At 36.2% G+C, this 17,591-nt stretch overlaps 1 protein-coding gene across 1 annotated transcript; it reads left to right on the top strand.

The window, feature by feature from the left end:
• The first annotated feature begins 720 nt into the window (after positions 1-720).
• On the top strand, positions 721-1,659 carry LOC113177591 (putative vomeronasal receptor-like protein 4). Its single transcript, XM_026382149.2, has one exon. It carries the CDS (start codon positions 721-723, stop codon positions 1,657-1,659), a length of 939 nt encoding a protein of 312 aa, XP_026237934.2.
• The last annotated feature ends 15,932 nt before the right edge of the window (positions 1,660-17,591 follow it).

Genomic DNA, 17,591 nt, shown 5'->3' with positions numbered 1-17,591 from the left:
GGCCTGGGTTCGATCCTCAGCACCACATGCAAACAAAGATGTTGTGTCCGCCGAGAACTGAAAAATAAATATTTTAAAAAAAAATCTGCACTTGAATAAAGAAACCATGGGAACAGTCTTCTTGGTATTATTTTCCTGAAGGATTCTGATTTCTGCTTCTCCAAACTTTACATCCAAAGCTTATGGTAAATAAATTTTATGTAAGCCACAGTGTTTCAGATATGGCAACTGCAAGCCTGAGAAGGCAGTATCTTCACATAGAGAAAGCTGCAGGGAAGATTGAAAAGCAAACAAAAGCTCACCATTAAATAACATGATTTATGCTACATCAGAAAACATGGTGTGAACAGGCTCAAAGAGAGGGATGAAACCTCGACACTTCCAAGTGATGAATGGGAGGTATGCAAAATCATTCTTCAGAAGAATGCATGACGCTTAAGGTGGAATTTATTTTTTACTTATTTTTATTTTCTCTTTCAGTGATTTTCATGGAACCAGGGCATTATTTATGCTAAGCCAGCACTCTACCACGGAGCCACCACCAACCATTGATTTGAAATTAACATTAAGACTAAGAGCCTACCCTACTCACAAAGATTTTTGTTGTTTTGTTAAATGATGATTCTATAGATTGTAAGGGAAGGTAGAACTGGAAGCATGGCAATGAAAAAGGTGTTGCTCTCCACTGACCCTGTTTTTCTCCCCAGATTCCCCATAAAGATGGACCAATATTTCAGTCATGTTGCCCTAAGAAAAGCCTTCTATCCCCAGGCTGGCATTGGGATCACCGCAAACACCTTTCTGCTTTGCCTTCACATTGCCACAGTCTTTATGGGCCACAAGCCCAGGCTCACTGACCTCCCTGTCACCCACTTGGCCCTAACCCACATCCTCATGCTCCTCACCATGGGCCTTTTGGTGTCTACAGACATTTGGGAAACACAGGACATTCCAGGTGACTTCAAATGCAAAGTACTTGTCTTCCTGCACAAGGTCATGAGGGCGCTGTCCATCTGCACCACCTGTGTCCTGAGTGTGCTTCAGGCCATCACCATCAGTCCCAGTGGCTCCTGGTTGGCCAACTTCAAACTGAAATCCACAAATCCCATTTTGGGGCTATTTGTCTTCTTATGGGCCCTCACCATGTCCCTCTCCAGCAACCTGCTCCTCTGCACTGTGGCCACTCCCAATAAGACCCAGCCTGGTCTTCTGTTTCTCACTGACCACTGTTCCTTTCTACTCATGAGCTACAGACACAGGAGCCTCTTTCTTGCCTTGATGGCATTGAGAGATCTCTTATTTCTGGGTATTATGGTTCTTTCAAGTGCATACATGATAAATCTTTTGCATAGACATAAAAAACGAGCCATGTATCTTCGTACCTCCAGGTTTTCTCCACAAAGATCCCCAGAAGAAAGGGCCACTTACACTATTCTGTTGCTCATCAGCTGTTTTGAGATCTTGTACTGTGTGGACTCCATCTTTTCACTGTTTGTAGGCATGACATGGACTGGTGACGCCACCCTGTTGTGTCTTCAAATGCTTGTGGCCAATGGCTATGGCACCATCAGTCCTTTGGTGCTAATAAGTGCTGACACACACATAATAAATTTTGTGCAAACCAAATGGAGAGAGAAAGTTCAGCTCTGGCTAAACTGATGTAAAGCTACTTTGCCACCCTTATTAAAACAGTTTTCTTTAGTTCATAAAATTTTCCCTCTGAAGAAAAATTATTAAGATAGGAATAATTTTTTTTTGTTAGAACAAAGTAATCTAAATACTTAGCAAATATCTTGGGAATAATATTCTGTAGTATGTACATCTTGTTTTAAGTTATTTACATTAATTGTCGTGATACTTGGCATTCTTAGCATATTATAAACTATTATAGTTTCCTTTTACTTTGGATCTCAGATGTTTACACTGGGTCTATTTCTTTTTTTCCTGCATTGCTGTTCGTAAAGTTTCTTTCAGTGAAATTCTATTAGAGGCACATTGATGCTTTTCTCTGTTTTTGTCTAATAATATGTGCATGCTTATATCCAAGCTACTCAGGAGACTAAAGCAGGAGAAATGCAATTTCAAGGGCACCCAGGGTGACTTAGTGAGATTCTGTCTCTAAGTAAAAATTAAAAGGGCAGGAGATGAAGCTCAGAGGCAGACACCAAGATGTTCAAAACCACAACAAAAATTAAAAAACACACACACACACAAAACACCATGAGACTGCACTTCTTGATCAACAGAAAGTCTCCACTAAAAAAAAAAAAAATAGAAATAATTGTTGTAAACCATGTGAAGAATTTGAAAGTCCCATACACTTACAGTAAGGATATAAGGTAATTCAGTGAGTATTGAAAAAAATATGATGATTGGTAAATGTGAAAATAAAATTACCTTATGACCTACCAATTCCATTCTTAGCTATATTCCCCTGAAGAATTAAAAACAGATGTTAAAATACTTGTGCATATATGTTAATAGCAGCACCACTTACACTAGGAAATAGATGAAAATTCAAATGTTCATCAAGAATAGATAAATACATTTGTATATATATATATATATATATATATATAATATAACAAAAATTGTGCAAACCAAATGGAGAGAGAAAGCTCAGCTTCTGGCTAAACTGATGTAAAGCTACTTTGCCACACTCATAAACACATTAGCCATATCTGAATAAGCACATGCTCATATTTATATTTATGAAGAAATATATAATGATATATAACATCCATATACATGTTTGAATATTACTGTCATAACAAATGAAATACTGATACAGAGTACAATGTAAATATATATCTCAATAATATTAAGAAAGTAACCAAAATCGGATATGAAAAATCACATAGGCTATAACTACATTTACATAAATATCCAAAGATTGGAAATCACATAATCAGAAAAGAGAAAGATGGTTGCCAGTGGTTGGGAGGGCATGAGAGGGTGAGCATTTGCTAACAGACACATGGTTTTCCTCCAGTGATTGAAATGTTTAGAACAAGGTAAATCTGGTAATTCTACCGCAGCATCCTATGAGAATTTAACCTCAATAAAACATAAGAAAAATCCCTGAAGACACAAAAGTCTACTCAACTAAATCTCAAGGTGATAGAGAGGAACTATGGAGTTACTGGCTCCCACAGAACTCTGCATCTCCAACCTGAAGCATAGAGGGTAACACTGGGTTCCAGAAATTGGGACCCAACTATGTGTCAGGCACTCTCTTTGCTCATTCGTTACTTTGTCCTTATATTTCCAGTTTCTTGGGTTCTGTTTGGAAGAATTCTGATCTTACATATGAGTGAACTGAGTCTGAGAGATGATTGTTCCAAGGTCACCTGACATGTGGACCAAGGCTCTAATGATTTATATGTGTGACTTCCAATCTGCTATATATCACAATATAAAGCCAGTCAGTGGTTGTTTCTGGAAGAAAGAGGAAGAAATTACACAGGGCTGCCAGAAACCTTCTGGGTGTATATCAATGTTAACTATCTTGAATGTGGTGATTGTTACATTGGTAAGTAGTTATGTCAAAACTTAACAAAATATGCATTAAATATGTATAGTTTATTGTATTTTAGTATTACCTAAATAAGGTTGTTAAAAAATTGAATGAAAAAATAAATAAGCTACTTAATAAATTAAAAAAATAGTGGATATACATTTGGTGAGTAAGCATAGGAAAAGATGCTCAATATTGTATGTCATTAAGGAATTACAAATTAAACACACTTCTAAGAATTTCCAATATTTAAAGCCTGACAATATCAAGAGCAGTCAAGGTTGAAGAACAAGAGGAACTCTCATACATTGTTTGTGGAGTTACAGAAATGGACCACCACTCTGGTAGACAGTTTGATGGCTTCTTAAAAATCAAAACAGAGAGTTCGTATGGCCCAGGAGTCATATTCCTAGCTGTTAAACCAATGGAGTTAAAAGCTTATATCCACACAAGAACCTACATATAGATACCCATAGTTTCTCCATTCATGATTGCCAAGAACTGGAAGTAACTAAGATCACTTACAGTAGCTACTTTCCTAATATTAATGAAAACATTGACACATCCATACATTGGAGTGTCATTCAGAAATTCAAAATAGAGGGCTGGGGTTGTGGCTCAACAGTAGAGCACTCACCTAGCACATGCAAGGCCCTGGGTTTGATCCTCAGCACCATATAAAAATAAATAAATAAATAAAATGTGTAAAAAATAAATTCAAAATAGAAGAAAGAAAGAAATGCACTACTAAACATGAAAAGATGTAGAATCACCAGGGGAAACATCCTACCTAAAATCCTACATCTGTCTGGAAAAGTCAAAACAATAGACAATAAAATCGTTAAAGGTTGCCAGGAATACAGAAGGAGTAGAAGAGGATGAAGGGGGAAGTACAGGGATGTTTTGGGTGGCAAATCTATTCTGTATGGTGCCATCATGGTGCGAACTAACATTATACTTTGTAGTGTTCACAGAACAGCAAAATGAGAAATTGATGGTAATATTTAATTATGTATTAAAATATGTAATAACGGGGTGGTGGGGCAGCAAAATGAGAACAGAGTACTATATGCTTTGTTTTTCTCTAAATCTGTAACTCTTCCTGAAAATAAATGCTATTGATTAAAACAATCAGAACAGCTGTGGGGTTTTCCTAAAGCCTACTATCCTCTGCCCTAGGATTGGTCCTCCACAATGAACAAAGGGGCCTTTGTGCTGAGAATTAATGAGTTACAACATCCTTGCCTTTTTAGTATATTTTACTGTGAGGTTTTGCCTGTCCTTTTTTATCACTAAGTCAAGAAAATATATTTTTGCAATTTTTATCCTCTTTATTATATAACAGTGAATCAGTACCTTACATCTATAAGATACTCATCCATCAATCAATAAGGGTTGTGTATCCCTCTGCTCCATAAGAGATTCTTTCACTACTAGGGTAAAGATGCTCTAAAGGAATTTTGCTACACTCATGCTTGAAAAAAATAATTTGAGATAGTTTTGTTTAAAAAGTTAACCTCACTTCTAATATGCTCCATATAAAATGACAATACTTTACTTATCCAACAAAACTCTGGTTGGAATAAGTAAAGATAATTCATGTAAAGAGATTCTGTAGGGCATCTAGGTTGGTTCCATGGTTTAGCTATTGTGAATTGTGCTGCCATAAACATTGATTCAGCTTTCCTTCACTGTGGCCACACCCAACAAAACCAATCTGTCTCGTCTTTGTCACTTATCATTGTTCCTTTCTGCCCATGAGCTACATCCACAGAAGCTTCTTTATTAGTCTTGTGGCATGCAAACATATCTTCTATGGGGGACTTTTGGGTCTTTCAGGTAGATACATGGTAATTCTGTTGTACAAATGCACAGCGGGTCCAAAATCTTCACAGTCCCACATTCTCTTCCAGATGCTCCCCAGAACAAGGCCCACACATACCACTCTTCTGCTTTTCAGCTGACTTGTCATCTGTACTGTGAAGACACCATCATTTTATTGTTCACAAGCTTGACATGGACTAGCAACTCCATCCTGATATGTATCCAGGTGCTTGAGGTCAATGGCTATGGCGTGGTCAGTCCTCTGGTGCTGATCAGTGCTGATACAAAAATTATAACAATTATTAAAACCACACGGATTTGAGCTGGGGTTGGTTGTAGCTCAGAGATAGAGCACTTTTCTAACACGTGTGAGGAGCTGGTTTGATTCTCAGTACCATATAAAAATAAATAAACAGATTTTTTCTATCTGTAATTACAAATATTGTTAAAAAACCATATATCAGAAGAAAGGGTCAGCTTCTGACAAAAATTATCTAAAGCATTTTCCACTCTTATTAGAACAAGCTTAAATATTTTGCAGAATTTTTTTCTATGAAAAATATTGTTAGGATTACAAATGATCAGTCATACCAAAGTACTCTATCTGGCTAGCAAGATATTTATTTGTATTAAATCTGTTTCAGTGTCCTCATTAACATGCATATGCATTTTTCAGTTTTTTTTTTTAAATTTTGCATGTCACATCTTTATTCTCAGATTATTTACTTTCTTGTGCACTATATTTTTTGATAATGCTTTCAGTGATTATTCATTAGAAATATGTTTTGCTTTAGGTCTAGCATATGAAAATTGTACACTTGGTTAAAATATATGATAGCAGTCAGGCCTGGGAATGCTCACCTATACTTCCAGCTACTTGGGAATCTGAGATGAGAAGATTACAACTTTGAGGTCCATGTGGACAACTCAGTGAGAACCTGTCACAATACAAAAAATGAAGAAGGTCAAGGGAAAAAGCTCAGTTCTAAACCACCCTGAGTAAAATCCTTTGTACCCAAAGTAAATAAATAAATGAACAAGACATCACATTACACTGAATAAGATAGCCATAAAGGGGGAAAATAACAAAAATAACAACTCTAGCAAAGAATGTAGAGAAACTGCAATCCACATACATTTCTGGGAAGACTGACAAATGATAACTTTGACAATTATTTAAAACGTTTAACACAGAATTCTTTTGTGGTCCATGAATTTCACTCCTAGCTGTATACCCAAAGAAATTGAAAACAGACACTCAAACAATTGAAAATGAAAGTTCACAGCAGCTCCTTTCATGGTAGCAAAAAGGAAACAATAGTTAGGTGCAGGCCTGTAACCCAGGTGGCTCTGGAGACTGAGGCAGAGGGATCACAAGTTCAAAGCAAGCCTCAGCAGATTAGCGAGGTTCTTACAACTCAGTGAGACCTTGTCTCTAAATAAAATATGGAAAGTGCTGGGGATGTAGCTCAGTGGTTGAGTGCCCATGGGTTCAATCCTCAGTATCAAAAATAAACAAACAAACAATAACCCAATGTTAACCACACATGAAAGGGTAAATAAAATATGATATTTTGTACACATATACAGTAGAACATTTTCCATAAAGATAAATGAAATTCTGATACAGGCTACAACAATGGAAAAAATTGTTAAAATATTAAACTAAACAAAATCAGATGCCCTCAATTACATATGACTCCATTCATGTGAATTATGCAGAATATATAGTATAAGCAAGCAGAAAGATAGCAGGATAGTTGACAGGATCTGGGAGGACACAAAGTAAATGATCACTTAATGAATACTTGATTTTTTGAGACAATTAAAAGATGGGAGCAAAATACAATGGGGATTACACCACAACACTGTATGCATTCCTAAATATGTATTGTTAAATCATCAAAATTATGAAAATTTAAACTAAATAAAAATACACACAGAAAACAGTGGGATCACAAAGCTGTACAAGGATTATGAAACACAACTTGATATCTTCTTATTAAACTAAACACAGTCTTACACAAGATACAGAAAGCACATTCCTAGCTTTTTCTCCAATGGATGGAAAGCTGATATTTTTGCCATCCCTTTTATTCATAATTGCCAAGAACAGAAAGCAACCATGAAAGCCTTTGGTAAATATGTTCTCCTTATGATCTATAAACTTGTTACCCATCTACACCATGGAATATCAGATATCAATAAAAACAAATGGGCTAATCAACATGTAACCACATAAACCTATCCCCAAGGGAAACAGCTGGTCTAAAATGCAGCATTTCTGTGACTCCAACTATATGCCTCCAACAAAAAGGTAAAAATAAACCATGAAAACCTAAAGTTTGCTACAGATTTAGGGAAATGGGGAAAGTGAATATCTGAAGGAGGAGATCCTCAAGGTGGTGGACTTTTTCTGTAAGCTCCAATGATGGTGGATACTCCACACTATGCTTTTGTCAATACTCACAGAACTACAAAACAAGTAGCTTAATAATGACATATCAATATTGCTATCATTATATTGGTCCAATAATTATGACAAACTTACCACAGCAAAGCAAAATGTAAATAATAGAGAAAACTTTTAGTGGCTAGGCTTGGGGGAACTCTACACTGCATACTCATTTTTTTTGTGAATGTGTTTCTGATCTAAATTAAAAAATAAATAAAATCAATCAACAGAGACAAAATTAACAGAATATACTCACTGGCTTTTATAGCCCCAGTCATACGCTCTGCAGAATGGGTCTTTACTCAGTGAACACAGATGTCTTTGCACTGAGAATTAATGTGGCACCAGCACACAGCCGAATTTTTACTGCATTTCCTTTTGAGTTTTTGGTGGTTTTCTTCTACCAGTAGGTCAAAATATTTATTTTCAAAATGTTTACTCTGAGGATCCAAGATGACAAACAAGAGGGAAGCTGCATTTCCTGTCACTCCATGACTCCAAATTCAAGCAGAGGAAATATTGTTTCTCTATGAGGCTGTCCTTGCTCCTCATAAACATCACATCCTAGTGTTTGCCCATCTATCCCCTGATGTTTGCCCCCAATTTATCCACCATGACTGCCTGCCATTTGCCTGTTTACCTGCCTTTTGCCCACTCATTGCCCACCTTGCACCTGCCTGTAACCTTCTGCCTGACATACACCTGCTGTCCACCATTGGCCCACAGACTGCTCACAGAATGCCCATGGATTTCCAGCTGCCCACTACCTAGTGCTGCTTGCATCTCCATTGTCAGGGTACCACAGGTTAGTTAAATAAAGCCACCACCATCTTGAGACACAAATCAGGGCCTGGGAGTTCAGGGCCAAGGGGCCTGCAGGTTTGCCACCACCATAGCCACCATCTTGGGGCATACCTACCTCAGTATGGGGACACAGGCCAGGGCCTGGAGATATATTATTGGGGTTTTTACAGTTCTGGTTGCACCTGAGGTCTTCCTGCAGGGTGTGATAGCTGCTGGCATCTGGCTGCCTCTTTGCAGGGTGGCTCTTTTGGGTGCTTCCCTGGTGGTCTCTCTGAAAATAGAAATGCCATTGGGGTTTTGGAACTGAATCAAGGCAGAGCCTGGGGGATCTGGAGCCCAAATCTATCACATTGCAGCTGGGTCGGTGTGAGCCAGTCTGGACCTAGCCAGCCTGTGGAAAGCCAGAGACTGGGGGCAGTTCCCAGGAGAAACATAGGTTGGAGAAACTGGAGAAAACCAGGCTCTCTCCAGCTCAGTGAGTCCTGAGGTGTCAAGAGATGAAAGGGGTCAGCTAAAATGGTGGAGGAGATGGGAATAAGTTATGAGGGCACCTAGGTATCTGCTCACCCAGCCAACAGGTCAAGCATCACCAGACTGGAGCTACCATCAAACTTCAGACAACCCCATGTATTAATGGAGAAGGGAAGCTTAGAAAGGTTTTGAAGGCCAACAGAACAATTATTCAATTTCCTATTGAGATTTTTTTTTCTTTTTGCCCTGTCTCTCATATCTCTACTGTCTTTGAATCCAAATATTTTTATGCATCAATTTATTGAGGAATGGGGTGTCAGAATAGTATATTACAATTTTGTTATGTGTTCTTATATTTTTACTTTTTAAAAAAATCTGCAGTTTTTTTTCTCTCACTTATCTTTCTCCCTGGATTATCTTTCTCACTTCTCTCTTGCTAACACTCACCCTCTATTAATTTCTCCTTCTTTCTTTGTATAAATTTTAACCTCTTTCTTCACTCCTTCTCCCTCATGAACATCACATCCTACACTACTTCTGTTCCCAGTTTGTCCATCATTTAAAATGGTAAACACTTTTAGCAAACTTACTGTTTATTTTGTAGACAGTGATTGAACACATAATTTCTGCTTATTGCAACACAACTGTAGATGCCTTAGTAGGAGCTATTTGGTTTAAAGTTGTATACTGTTTGCATTGGGTGCTGTAAACATTTTTCTCCCCCTTAAAGTGAGGTAAAGGAAGCTTCATGGACACTATAGACAACAAGGTAAAAACTGTACTGCTTCAGATCCATACTGCTAGATGGGAGGACACACGATCATATGAAACAAACAAGGGAACAAAAAACCTCAAAGAAACCAAGATGTCCCAACAATAGAACCCATTGACAACACAGTAGAAGATATGTCAGAGAAGGAGTTTAGAAGGTACATAGTTACACAGATCTTTGAAATAAAAAGGCAAAGATTATAAAAAGTAATCAAGCAGAAATCCTCTAATAAAGGAAAGAATACAACAAATTAAAAATTCAATGGAAAGTGTCACCAACAGACTAGATCACTCAGAAGGCAGAACCTCAGGCAATAAAGACAAAGTATGTATTCTTAAAAATAAAATTGGCCACACAGAGAAGATGATAATAAGCCATGAAAAGAACTCCCAGAAAATACATAAAAACATTAAAGGCCAATTTTAAGATTTATCAGAATAGACAAAGGTGAGGAGGAAAGCACAATCTTTTCAATGAAATAATATAAAAAAATTCCCAAATCTAAAGAATGAAATGGAAAATCACAGCACACTAAATGTACAAAATCACAACAGAACTACACCAAAGCACAAGATACTGAGAATGATGAACATATGGAATAAGGATAGAATTCTGAAGGCTGTCAGTGGAAAAATCAAATTACATATAGTGAGAAAACTATTCAGATCTTAGCTGATTTCTCAACCCAGGCCCTCAAACCAGGAGATCATGGATAACATGAATCAAGCTCTGGAATCAAGAATTTTATATCCACCAAAACTAAGCTTCAGTTATGAAGATGAAATGAAAACCTTCCATGATAATGAAAATAAATTAAAACACACTACTAGAAAACCTGCACTACAGAACATTCTCAGAAAAATATTCATAAGGAGGAAATAAAAAAAGTGAAAAACAGCCAAAGAAGGAAATATACTAAAGAAAAAGTTGATCAAGGAAGAAACTAAGTCACATTTTTAAAAAATTAGCCAAAATGACCAGGAATACAAATTGTATCTCAAAAATGACCTTGGATGTTATTGGGCCTAAACTCTTCAATTGAAAGACATACAATGAAGACTGGATTTTTTAAAAATACTAACAATATGTTGTCTTCAAGAGACTCACCTTCTAGGAAAAAACACTCACAGACTGAAGGTTAAGAATTAGGAAAAAACATGTCCTTTACATGGACTGTGTAAACAAGCAGGAAACTCCATTCTCATATCACACAAAGTGGACTGTAAGCCACAGTTAGTCAGAAGGGATGAATAAGAAAATTACATACTGCTTAAGAGAATTATACATCAACAATCCTATATATCTACCACTATATCTACCACTAGGTAGATCTTCCAACAAAAGCTAAACAAAGAAAATATAGAACTAAATAATAAAATCAATAATTTACCTTTAACAGACATATGCAGAGTATTTTATCCATTATCAAGTGAATGCACTTTTTCCTCAGCAGCACAAAAATCTCATACCAAATACAAAAAAAGAGACATACTGCCCTGCATTCTCTCAAATCATGAATGGAATAAAACTAAAAATCAACATTAAATTAAAATATAGAGACGACTCAAATACATGGAGACTAAATAATATGCTATTGAATGAGCAATGGATAGCAGAACAAATCATGAATAACATTGAAAAACATTCACTATTATTATTGAGAAATAATTTTTATTCCCTGTCATTTTGATTCACTTCTGTTTTTAATCTGAATTAGTTTCCTCTTTGATTGACACTTCTTTTAGGGTAGTTCCTCCCTTTTCTAGCTTTCACTTCTATTTTTTCATTCACCTTCATGTAGTATTTAATTGAGCATGCTTTGGAGTTAAAGCTTTTTAGTTGTGGATTATTTTAACTTTTGTTTATCATGGAAGTATATTTTTTTCATCATCAATTCTAAAGCTTCATTTTGCGGAGTATAGTATTCCTGGGTAGCATCCATTTTCTTGTACAGATTGGTATGTATTATTCCAAGACCTCCTAGATCTTAGGGTCTGGATTGAGAAATTAGCTGAGATCTGGACTGATTTCCTTCTAAATGTGACCAGAGTTTTTTTTTAAATGCCAGACTTTAAAATCATATCCTTATTCTGTATCTTACACATATTCATAATATTCTTGCAGTGTTTTGGGTCTAATGCAATTTTGTATATTTGGCATCCTATAAGCCTACTATGTTTGATTTTTCATTTAATTCTTTTGAGAATTTTTCTGATATTATTTCTTTAAAAAGATTGTGCATTCCCTTAGTTTGTATCTCTGAGCTTTCATTTATCCCAGTAAATCTTAAATTTGGACTTTTTTTTTTTTTCTGGTAAACAATAAATCAGCATATATTTTTAAAATTTATATGACAGCAGAATGCATTACAATTCTTATTACACATTTAGAGCACAATTTTTCATATCTCTGGTTGTATACATAGTATATTCACATCCATTTGTGTCTTGGTACCTGTACTTTTATTTATTTATTTTAATTAATTTTTTTTTTTTATTGGTCGTTCATAACATTACATAGTTCTTAATACATCATATTACACGGTTTGATTCAAGTGGATTATGAACTCCCGCTTTTACCCCGTATACAAATTGCTGTATCACATCAGTTACCCTTCCATTGATTGACATATTGCCTTTCTAGTGTCTGATGTATTCTGCTGTCTGTCCTATTGTCTACTATCCCCCCTCCCCTCCCCTCCCCTCCCCTCCCCTTTTCTCTCTCTACCCCTTCTACTGTAAATCATGTCTTCCATTTGTATTCTCTTGACTTACCCCTCCTTACCTCTTATATGACATTTTGTATAACCCTGAGGATCGCCTTCCATTTCCATGCAATTTCCCTTCTCACTCCCTTTCCCTCCCACCTCTCATCCCTGTTTACTGTAAATATTCTTCTCAAGCTCTTCGTCCCTACCCTGTCCTTGTTTACACCCCTTATATCAAAGGAGTCATTTGGTATTTGTTTTTTAAAGATTGACTAGCTTCACTTAGCATAATCTGCTCTAATGCCATCCATTTCCCTCCAAATTCTATAATTTTGTCATTTTTTAATGCAGAGTAATACTCCATAGTGTATAAATGCCACATTTTTTTTATCCATTCATCTATTGAAGGGCATCTAGGCTGGTTCCACAGTCTTGCTATCGTGAATTGAGCTGCTATGAACATCGATGTAGCAGTGTCCCTGTAGCATGCTCTTGTTAGGGCTTTAGGGAATAGACCGAGAAGGGGAATAGCTGGGTCAAATGGTGGTTCCATTCCCAGCTTTCCGAGAAATCTCCATAATGCTTTCCAAATTGGCTGCACCAATTTGCAGTCCCACCAGCAATGAACAAGAGTGCCCTTTTCCCCGCATCCTCTCCAGCACTTATTGTTGTTTGACTTCCTAATGGCTGCCAGTCTTACTGGAGTGAGATGGTATCTTAGGGTAGTTTTGATTTGCATTTCTCTGACTGCTAGCGATGGTGAGCATTTTTTCATGTACTTGTTGATTGATTGTATGTCGTCCTCTGAGAAGTGTCTGTTCAGGTCCTTGGCCCATTTATTGATTGGGTTATTTGTTATCTTATTGTCTAATTTTTTGAGTTCTTTGTATATTCTGGTTATTAGGGCTCTATCTGAAGTGTGTGGAGTAAAGATTTGTTCCCAGGATGTAGGCTCCCTATTTATCTCTCTTATTGTTTCTTTTGCTGAGAAAAAACTTTTTAGTTTGAGTAAGTCCCATTTGTTGATTCTATTTGTTAACTCTAGCGCTATGGGTGTCCTATTGAGGAATTTGGAGCCCGATCCCACAGCGTGTAGATCATAACCAACTTTTTCTTCTATCAGATGCCGTGTCTCTGATTTAATATCAAGCTCCTTGATCCATTTTGAGTTAACTTTTGTGCACGGCGAGAGATAGGGATTCAGATTCATTTTGGTGCAAATGGATTTCCAGTTTTCCCAGCACCATTTGTTGAAGATGCTATCCTTCCTCCATTGCATGCTTTTAGCCCCTTTATCAAAAATAAGATAGTTGTAGTTTTGTGGATTGGTTACTGTGTCCTCTATTCTGTACCATTGGTCCACCCGCCTGTTTTGGTACCAGTACCATGCTGTTTTTGTTACTATTGCTCTGTAGTATAGCTTGAAGTCTGGTATCGCTATACCGCCTGATTCACACTTCCTGCTTAGTATTGTTTTTGCTATTCTGGGTCTTTTATTATTCCATATGAATTTCATGATTCTTTTATCTATTTCTACAAGATATGCTGTTGGGATTTTGATTGGCATTGCATTGAACTTATAGAGAACTTTTGGTAATATCGCCATTTTGATGATGTTAGTTCTGCCTATCCATGAGCAGGGTATGTTTTTCCATCTTCTAAGGTCTTCTTCTATGTCTTTCTTTAGGGTTCTGTAATTTTCATTGTATAAATCTTTCACCTCTTTTGTTAGGTTGATTCCCAAGTATTTTATTTTTTGGGGGGATATTGTGAATGGAGTAGTTGTCCTCATTTCCGTTTCAGAGGATTTGTCGCTCATATACAGGAACGCCTTTGATTTATGCGTGTTGATCTTATATCCTGCCACTTTGCTGAATTCATTTATTAGCTCTAATAGCTTCTTTGTAGACCCTTTTGGGTCTGCTAGGTATAGAATCATATCATCTGCAAATAGTGATAATTTAAGTTCTTCTTTTCCTATTTTTATGCCTTTAATTTCTTTTGACTGTCTAATTGCTCTGGCCAGTGTTTCGAGGACTATGTTGAACAGAAGTGGTGAGAGAGGGCATCCCTGTCTTGTACCAGATCTTAGAGGGAATGCCTTCAATTTTTCTCCGTTCAGAATGATGCTGGCCTGTGGCTTATCATAGATTGCTTTTACAATGTTGAGGTATGATCCTGTTATCCCTAATTTTTCTAGCGTTTTGAACATAAAGGGATGCTGTACTTTGTCAAATGCTTTTTCTGCATCTGTTGAGATGATCATATGGTTCTTATTTTTAAGTCTATTGATGTGGTGAATAACATTTATTGATTTCCGTATATTAAACCAGCCTTGCATCCCAGGGATGAATCCTACTTGATCATGATGTATAATTTTTTTGATATGTATTTGAATCCGATTTGCCAGAATTTTATTGAGGATTTTTGCGTCAAGGTTCATTAGAGATATTGGTCTGTAGTTTTCCTTCTTTGATGTGTCTTTGTCTGGCTTCGGAATCAGGGTGATGTTGGCCTCGTAGAATGAATTTGGAAGTTCTCCCTCTTTTTCTATTTCCTGAAATAGCTTGAAAAGTATTGGTGTTAGTTCCTCTTTAAAGGTTTTGTAAAACTCTGCTGTATACCCATCCGGTCCTGGGCTTTTCTTAGTTGGTAGTCTTTTGATGGTTTCTTCTATTTCCTCTATTGTTATTGGTCTGTTTAGGTTGTCTATATCCTCCTGGCTCAATCTGGGCAGATCATAGGACTCAAGGAATTTATCTATGCCTTCACTATCTTCTATTTTATTGGAGTATAAGGATTCAAAGTAATTTCTGATTATCTTCTGTATTTCTGAAGTGTCTGTTGTGATATTGCCTTTTTCATCCCGTATGCTAGTAATTTGGGTTCTCTCTCTTCTTCTCTTCGTTAGCATGGCTAAGGGTCTGTCAATTTTATTTATTTTTTCAAAGAACCAGCTTTTAGTTTTGTCAATTTTTTCAATTGTTTCTTTTGTTTCAATTTCATTAATTTCAGCTCTGATTTTAATTATTTCTTGCCTTCTACTTCTTTTGCTGTTGTTTTGCTCTTCTTTTTCTAGGATTTTGAGATGAAGTATGAGATCATTTATTTGTTGGTTTTTTCTTTTTTTGAGGAATGAACTCCAAGCAATGAATTTTCCTCTTAGAACTGCTTTCAATGTGTCCCATAGATTCCGATATGTTGTGTCTGTGTTTTCATTTAACTCTAGGAATTTTTTAATTTCCTCCTTGATGTCTTCTAAAACCCATTGATCACTCAGCAACCTATTGTTCATTCTCCAGGTGATGCTTGCTTTTTCCTTTCTTCTTTTATCATTGATTTTCAGTTTCATTCCATTATGATCAGATAAGATGCATGGTATTATCTCTACCCCTTTGTATTGTCTAAGAGTTGCCCTGTGACATAGTATATGGTCTATTTTTGAGAAGGTTCCATGTGCTGCTGAGAAAAAAGTGTAGCTACTTGATGTTGGGTGGTATAGTCTATATATGTCAATTAAGTCTAGGTTGTTAATTGTGTTATTGAGTTCTATAGTTTCCTTATTTAACTTTTGTTTGGAAGATCTGTCCAGTGGTGAGAGAGGTGTGTTGAAGTCTCCCATGATTATTGTATGTTGGTCTATTAGACTCTTGAACTTGAGAAGAGTTTGCTTGATGAATACAGCTGCACCATTATTTGGGGCATATATATTTATGATTGTTATGTCTTGTTGGTGTATGGTTCCCTTGAGCAGTATGAAGTGTCCTTCTATATCCCTTTTGATTAGCTTTGGCTTGAAATCTATTTTATTAGATATGAGTATGGACACTCCTGCTTGTTTCCGCGGTCCATATGAGTGATATGATTTTTCCCAACCTTTCTAAATTTGGACTTTTAATGTTATCCCTATTTCATGAAAGTTCTGTTCTTGCTCTTTTAGAATCATTTCTTCATGTTCAACTTAATTTTCAAGATTATATATATTGTCTTTATTGCCTGAGTCTCTGTCCTCCAAGTGATCTAATCTGTTGGTGATGCTTTTCATTGAACTAATTTTGGTTTATTGATTTCTAAATTTGGAGGATTTGAGCTTGTTTTTTTTATTTTAGAATCTCTGTCTCTGTATCTAAGTGATCTTTTACTTGTTATATTTTCTCATTACACACCTTCCATGATCCTTTACCTTGAACATAAGTTTAACTATGTACACTCTAAATGGCTTATTTGACATGTTCCACAGTTGTGTTCACAGATTCTGTTATTGGAGTATTTTGCTTTGTTTGGGGAGATTTTTATATTGATTTTGTATAGTGTTTGTGTGTTCACCTGTCTAACAGTATGTATCTGAGGCAGTAGAGTTTCAACCCTGTGAACTTATACTGTTCCTGAAGGTTTCCAGTAGCTCATCATTTAGTGGAAGACAAATAACAGCAACAACCAATGCAACCAATATATAGCATTAAACCAATTAGTTTCTGCTATGACATCTACAATGTTAATGTTAACAGAAATGATCTGATCAATTATTGCTTACAATAAAAACTGTAAGTTTGAAAAAATGTTTACAACTTCAAGTGGTGGGCAGGGAGGGAACAGAAATGATGTAGGATATGATGGTTATGAAGAGGAGGAGAGAAATAGAAGTAAAAAATAAGGGAAGAGTGAAAAAAATAATAGAGTTAGGCTCTTAGCAGAATAAAGGAGAGCAATATAATCAAGGGGAAAGGATAAGTGAAAAAATAAAGATGTAAAGTGAGATCATAAAATTAAAAATAAAAATACAAAGCAAAACTGAAATTTACTGTTCAAACCTCCTAGTCCTCAAAATACTAATTTATAAAAAATAACTGGCTTCAAAAATGCTAAACATGAGAAAAATACAAATGTAAATATGTATAAATGTCCATGAAACATTAAGGTCACAATTAAGCAAAGCAAAGCAAAAAAAATCCCTATGAAAAGCTACAGATTGTTTTCATTGAAGATCAAAATATTCTCAACTTCCCTCTGAGCAGTGTTAGATAGAGTCATCTGCAGTTTG

Source organism: Urocitellus parryii, chromosome 11 (assembly GCF_045843805.1).
Source record: "Urocitellus parryii isolate mUroPar1 chromosome 11, mUroPar1.hap1, whole genome shotgun sequence".
Lineage (NCBI taxonomy): Eukaryota > Metazoa > Chordata > Mammalia > Rodentia > Sciuridae > Urocitellus > Urocitellus parryii.
Note: the sequence above shows the minus strand (reverse complement) of the source record. Positions and strands in the feature narration are given on the sequence as shown.